General features: G+C 35.1%; 1 protein-coding gene across 1 annotated transcript; it reads left to right on the plus strand.

The window, feature by feature from the left end:
• The first annotated feature begins 6,446 nt into the window (after window positions 1-6,446).
• LOC107895895 (protein MAIN-LIKE 2-like) lies at window positions 6,447-7,085 on the plus strand. The gene has a single exon (XM_016821107.2). The coding sequence runs from the start codon at window positions 6,447-6,449 to the stop codon at window positions 7,083-7,085; it is 639 nt and encodes a 212-aa protein (XP_016676596.2).
• Window positions 7,086-7,385: the final 300 nt, after the last annotated feature.

Genomic DNA, 7,385 nt, shown 5'->3' on the forward strand with positions numbered 1-7,385 from the left:
CTATACAAGAACTCACTTTGAGCCAGCCCATGAGTTACTGGTACGAACTGCCTCAATCCAAGCTGCCTCAACACAAGCAAAGGGGCATAACCAATGGCACCCCAAATTCCTAACAGAGGAACCCAATCAAAACTGCCGCATCAGTAAAGAATCTCACCAGGAATCATCCACGGAGCTCTCCACTCAACATCTTTTGACTGAAGGTTCTGAAGTAGCGCTATCCAATTCTCTTCAGGCACATCCACTTTCCTAGATGAGGCTACTTTATCTTTCAATGGTGAGTAATCCTTGAAGAAGACCCGACAAACCACTTTATCTATCAATCGAAAGTGACTGTAAAACCAAGCTAAAAGTAACTGAGCACACCCAACAAACCTGCCTGTACTGGCGCTCCTACATGCATTCAAGGACCGAAATGTCTCTGCCAAGATTACAGGAACAGAAGTGGCCTGTTTGCTAAGTCGATGGAAGAGATTCGTGGTCGCCTCGTCTACATATCTCAAGGCCCTGGGGAAAACCATCAATTCGTATAAGCTTAAGGCAAAAATGTCTACCCTCTTCGCCTCGTCTGGATGCGTCTGGATCAGTTCTTTCAGAGCCCCCCACAGAATGCATTTACTCTCGCCCTTTTCCTTGATTCTAGCCATGATCCAATGTTCACTCATCCCCGTAATGGTCATTACCTTCTTACCAAAGGCTGGGACACAAGCAGCTCGAGATAAATCCTATCACACTGAAATCTAGGACACCGATGTAAGGCGGTGTACTCCTCCACAGTAGGCACTAAATCCACCTCCCCAAAGGTAAAACAATTGTATAGAGGGTTCCAAAACTGAGCGAGAGCTCGAAACAAGTGCTCATCAATCATAATATCAAGTAAGTGGGGTAAATCTCCGTAATTACCGTAGAATGACTGTTTAGTCTCATTGCCCCACTGATCCCAAATCTCCTTAAGCTCCTACAGATTATTCTGTGTGACACTGATGTGAGTGTAGTCTGACAGCTCCGACATATACCCCACAGCTATACTATCCCCCTTTTCTAGTTGAGTTTGCTCAGACCATCTATGGACGTTAGCGTTGCCCTCCACTCTATCAAGAAGTCCGTTCTCCATAATAAAACTTCCTAACTTAGAAACTGACCGTGAACCGATACCTTTGTAAATGTAAAATGACATGTAAACAAAAGAAAAGAAATAGTCAGTATCACATGATATCAATAAATCTCAATGATAGTTTATAAGGGTAATATCTAAAATTTAACTCTAAGTTGAACTCTAACTAAGTTGGGCTCTTACGGTTTTTCTATATGAGGTTGTTTCTAAAGTTTGAGGTACCCGAACCAGCAGATTCCTCGATTCTCACCCATTATAGGCTCATTTGAATCGAGTTCAGTTCAAGGGAATACATTTCCCTATGGCTACAAGGAGATGAAAATCTCACGAAACCACAGGTACGGATGTATCCCGAAAGTGATCCACTATCCTGCACGGAGGCGAAAACCTCACGAAGGCGTAATTTCTCACTCCCACTTAAGGGTGTGACCACAACGGTCATGCAAATGCGTATCAGAATATAGCAACACATGCAATAATACAAACACATGTAATGCAAAGAGGATTAAATTTTAAAATTTTTAATTTCCGACATTAAGACAAGAGATAATCAATTACACGGCTTGACTCTCTTATTAGTCCCCAGTGGAGTCGCCAAGCTGTCGAGGCCATCTTTAAATCGGGTTTTGGAAAATGGGAATCGACTTTAAAAAACGAAAACGGGAGTCGCCACCAATCTTTTTAAGTGTGATTGGATCACATTTAAAACATTTTGTTTTAAAATCATTAGTTTTGGTTTACGAAATAAAAGAACGGGTCCGGGATTCGGTTACGTACGAGGAAGGATTAGTACCCTCATAACGCCCAAAAATTGGTACCTAATTGATTATCAAAATGTCTTTAATGTCGAAAATTTAAAAATTTTGAGATGCAATCCTCTTTTAATATTTTTGATTTTTGGAAATTAGGGTTTACTTGTATCAAATAAATCAAAATATTATATCCAATAAGTTGGAACACAATATTTTTAAGATATTTGACACTAAGTTAGCCTTTTTTTTGAAATCTCTATCTTGAAATGACAAAACGTCACATCCAGTAAGTTAGGACACAACGCTTTGAAATTCCAAAACAGTTGCTCGTATTTTGAAAATTTTTTAAAAACTTAGAAGGGTACTTGACTATTCGAACTCAACGTGAAAAGTCGCAACCCAGTAAGTTAGGGCACTACTTTTCTCGAAGCTTTCAAACACCAAGCATTGCCTTTTTATTTTTAAAAACTTCGGAATCTTGTTTTTTAATTAATGCATGAGGAATCACATTATCATTATGGAATAGAATATTGCAATAATAAATGAATAAAACATGCATTTAAACGATACAATGGCAATAATACAAAGATCATATACTAGATACATACATGCTTAAAATTACATAACATCATATATACAAAGATATACATTGCATATATTGAAGATGAATAAGCAAAACATACAAGCATACATAATAATAATCAAGAAATGATGCATGATACACAATTTAATATAAAAAAAATAGTAATATAATATCAATGTACATGTTCATAAAATATAACATCAAATAATAATTATAAAATAACATTTAATACATAAATGATATATACAATATAAAAATATATAAAAGAATCAGTATATATAAAAATATAAAATAAAGTGAGTAATTGTTAACGAAATATACTTATAATACAAATATGATATTTAATAATAATTTTAAAATAGTATTTAATATACAATATATAATATGTAATAACAAAAATTTCACAAAAGAATAATAATTATATATAAAATAAAATATATTGGTTTTAAAAAATATATATATAAAATAAAAAGTATGTAAAAGAATTTATAAAATAATTATATAATATATAAAAATATCAATTTAAAATGAAATAACACATAATAAATAAATAAATAAATAATATGTGAAATATGTATATAATATGAGTTGCAATTATAATTTAATAATAATAATTTACAAATTTTAAAATTATGAATAATATAATGAATAATATAAAACATAAATAATATAACAGATAATATACGATATACATAACATATAATAAAAAAATAAGTAATATATAATAAAAATATAATAAATGTTATATAATAAAATAAAATATAAATATATATAGGAAAATAATATATGATAAATAAAAATTTTATATAAATATATAAATAGTACTTTTAATAATAATATATGTATAGTTTTTTTTATAATAAATAAATTGTATATATAAAAAAAATAACAAAATTTAAAATAATAAAGAAAGGGTTAAAATTGAATAAAATTATAAGGCTAATTTGCAAAATAGTAAAAATTCTGGGCCTGATTTGCAAGAATTAAAAACGTCAAAGGACTCACTGGGCAATTTGCCCTAATCCTAAACGACGTCGTTTTCTGGATTTTGTTTTAAAAATCACTTATGGGACCAAATTGAAACAAAATTAGAATATTAGGCCTAAATTAAGAAATAAAATAAGATCAAACTGAAAATTCAGAAAACACGAGAGGATCAATCGGGCAAATTTCCCATTTTCCAAAAAAGGCGGATCCTCCCCAGGTCACGGGTCAACGCGCGGATCCTGTGCCTAGAAACGACGTCGTTTTATGCTTATCAGATTAAGCCAAAACGGTACCGTTTCAATTATGCTATATAAGTCAAACTTTTAGTTTTAAATTCATTTACAACCCGAGTTTTTAAAAAAAAACTAAAATTCTCTCTGAAATGAGAGGAGAGAGAAAGAGATCTAGGCTCCGGTCTCTATCGAGCCGAGCCCCGATCGTCGGCCTCACGCACCCACACGCCCAGCGCCGTCGCCGACTCCTCCCCGTAAGGTGGTCGAAGGCCCAAAATCTCTATTTTCAACGCGATTTCGACGGTAAATTTATTTTATTTTTATGGTATTTGCATGCATGTAGAGAAGACGAAGAAAAATGAAACAAAGTAAGAGTGTATCACCTCTTAAAGAAACTGCTTGAACCCATTTTATGAATAAGTATATGTATTTCTCTTTTCTAAAAAAAAATAGGATCCTTTATATTGTTTTGATTCGGGCTTTTATAGCCACTATTGTTATTACATTTAGGGAAGAAATTTTTTTATCTCCTTCCATATTTGTTTTGTTTGCTGCGGTTCCTTTCCTTTTACAGGTGCTTGCGAGAATTCCGGTGGTGACGAGGGCTTAACGATGGTCTATTGGTGGCGTTGATCTCGGTGTGACTCGGGGCCTGGAATCGTGGCCTTGATGGAAGGTAGCTGGAACGACGGAAACCGAAGGGTCGTAAGGCTTGCTTCTGGAATCTTCTGTTTGCGGCACGAGGAGAAAGGGAGCTAGGGTTTTTAACCCTATCTGAAAGTCATTTTGGCCCTTGCTATTTGGGCCTTCGGGTTTGGGTCTGCTATAGGTTTAGGTTAGGTTTGGGTTTGAAAGTTATTTGGGTTAAGGTTGTAACTGGTATAGGGTAATGGGTCTGCTGGGTAGTTCTGATTTTGGGCCTACTGTTTGGGCTTTGTAACCTGGACTTTTAATGGACTGTTAAATAAATATTTATTTATTTATTTTTGTTTTATTTAAGCCCCGTCAAATTTGGGCTCCTAAACGTATAATTGAACTTAAATGTGTATTTATTTAATTGATGGATGGAATTGAGATTGTATTTATTCTATTAGTTAAGTTTGGAGTTCTTAATTTAAATGTACGGTTTAAATAAGACGAGTTGCAGAATAAGACCATAGTTGGGCTATGGAAATCAGAAAATAAGACCATAATCGAGTTATGGCATGTTAATGTAAGACCGTAGCAGGGCCATAGCAATGTATGTGTAAGACCATAGTTGGACTATGGAATCGAAAAATCGATGTACTCGTACCATAAGCATTTATAAGCCCGGAGTGATTTAGTAAGAGAATTGGTGAGAAATAGATACGTATTGGTATAGGTATGTACGGAAAACCGTTCAAGTAATGAGTTAAAAGAAGTTGAGAACTTATGAATTACTATGTGGTTAAATTTTATGTTAACTTATTGAATGATGCTTTAAATGAAATTTATGTTATCTATTTTGAAATGCTAATAAATTATGAGATTATTTAATATTTATATACGAACTTACTAAGCTTTATTGCTTACTTTGTTTATTTTTCTATGTTTTATAGTATTTCGAAGCTAGCTCAGATTCGAGGATCGTCAAGGACTTTATCGCGCTATCGGACATCTATTTTGGTACTTTTGAAGTTGTGTAAATATGGTATATGGCATGTATAGGCTTGAGTCATTTTGGTATGTTTGATAAAAATGTATTTTGGCCATTTGAGTTGGCTTGTGATGATGAATTTGATGATGTTTATAAACGTGCAAATGGTTCTATTTTGAGTTTGGTAATTGACCTATATTGTGTGATTGAGGTTGAATTCGTAATTTGATTGCTAAAAGGGTTGATAATTTGGGAAGCTATGTGTTTGTGAATTGGTGAATAATAATGCATGTTTGGAATGGTTTAGTTAATTGAATTGTATATGTGAATTAGGTATGTAATTAGATGGCAAATTATGGCATATTTGTAACTTCTATTGTTGATAATGAAATGGTATGAATTGAATATTGGTTGATGATATTTGGATGCTTATTTGTGTCTTGAAATGGAACTATTTGAGCTTGTATAGGTATGTGCAAAATGAGTGGCAAAATGGCTTAGTAAATAGCCTATTTTGTCCACATGGACAGAGACATGGGTGTGTGTCTCAGCTGTGTGTGACACATGGTCATGTTACACGACCATGTGTCCTCTAGTGATGAATTTGAGACAAAGTCAGTATGCTTCACACAGCCTTACACACGGGCGTGTGACTTGGCCGTGTGGCATAAGTCAGTATACCCTACAGGTTTGGCATGGCCTAGAACACAGGCATGTATGGCCATTTTTAAGGCACATGGGCTAGCCACACGGGTGTGTGTGTTAGCCGTGTAACCCAAGTCAGAGAGTTACGCGGGGTCAAACATGGGCTGGGACATGGCCATGTGCTCCTATTTCAATGTCCACGCGGCTTGTGACACAGGCATGTCTGGTGGCCGTGTGAGACATACGGCCTGGCCAAACGGCGTGTATCCCCTGTTTTGAGAAAAATTTTCAAAGTTTCATGAAAGTTTCTTAAGTTATCGGTTTAGTCTCAAACCACTCCCAAAGCATGTTTAGGGCCTCGTAGGCTCGTATAAGAGATAAATTGTTTCAGATTGAATGATGATTGTATGAAATGATCGAATGTATGAGAAAAGTATGTTTAAATGTATTGTAAGTCGGTAATGCTCCCTAACCCTATTTTGGCATTGAATACGGGTGAAGGGTGTTACAAGTGATGCCATATTTAGAGTTAGCTGGATTCAGGTCAGTAACATTAATCTGGACGTTTGATTTGCTGTACGATTTAATATCCGCATTGGTCGAGCATTGGCGCCCAGAGACCTACACTTTTCATTTCCTGTGTGGGGAGTGCACTGTCACTCTGGAGGATGTTGCATTGCAACTTAGGGTCCCAATTGATGGAAATTTCGTAACAGGCGTAAGTGTGATAGCTGAGCCAGCTGCCTTTTCTTATAGCCTACTAAGAGTCTCACCCTCACCCAACAATGCTGAGTCCAAATTTACGGGCTTGAAATTTTCATGGCTAAAAGCCAAATTTGAACATTTATCAATTAATGTCACTGAGCATAAGGTGATGTGCACAGCTCGAGCGTATATTATGCATATTATAGGGGGTGTACTGATGCCCGATGCGAACAACAACAGGGTTCATTTGATGTATTTACCCTTATTAGCTGATTTGCAGAATGTTCGCTCGTATAGTTTGGGTTCTGCAGTTCAGGCTATGTTGTATCGTGAGCTTTGTTGGATGACAAAGCCTAATGCCGTAGACATAGGCGAATGCCTTGTATTACTACAGTCATGGGCTCTTTATCGAATGCCATTCTTAGCATCGGTTAGACACCAACCATAAGTATTTCCACTAGTGAACATGTGATAAAATTTAACTTGTTATTAATTGCCAATTTCTTTATAATGATATTATTCTAACGATACTATATTTACTTGAAATTTGTTTTCGTAGATTGAGTTTTTATTCAGGTATTGAGAGGTTTTACACTGTCCCTATATATCGTCTGATGATTAAACAACATGTCGGGGAAGGGGTAAGCTATTCCAATATTCGTGACATGTAATTACTTTGTATATCTTTCGAATCGTGTTAAATTTTAACCATGTTATTAATCGTGGAATTTATTTGGTTTTCGTATCA

This window comes from Gossypium hirsutum, chromosome A05 (assembly GCF_007990345.1).
Source record: "Gossypium hirsutum isolate 1008001.06 chromosome A05, Gossypium_hirsutum_v2.1, whole genome shotgun sequence".
NCBI classification, from domain to species: domain Eukaryota; kingdom Viridiplantae; phylum Streptophyta; class Magnoliopsida; order Malvales; family Malvaceae; genus Gossypium; species Gossypium hirsutum.

Bases quoted from the DNA above. Each gene is read 5' to 3' on its own strand.
- LOC107895895 (XM_016821107.2), top strand. From the start codon at position 6,447: ATGCCATATTTAGAGTTAGCTGGATTCAGGTCAGTAACATTAATCTGG.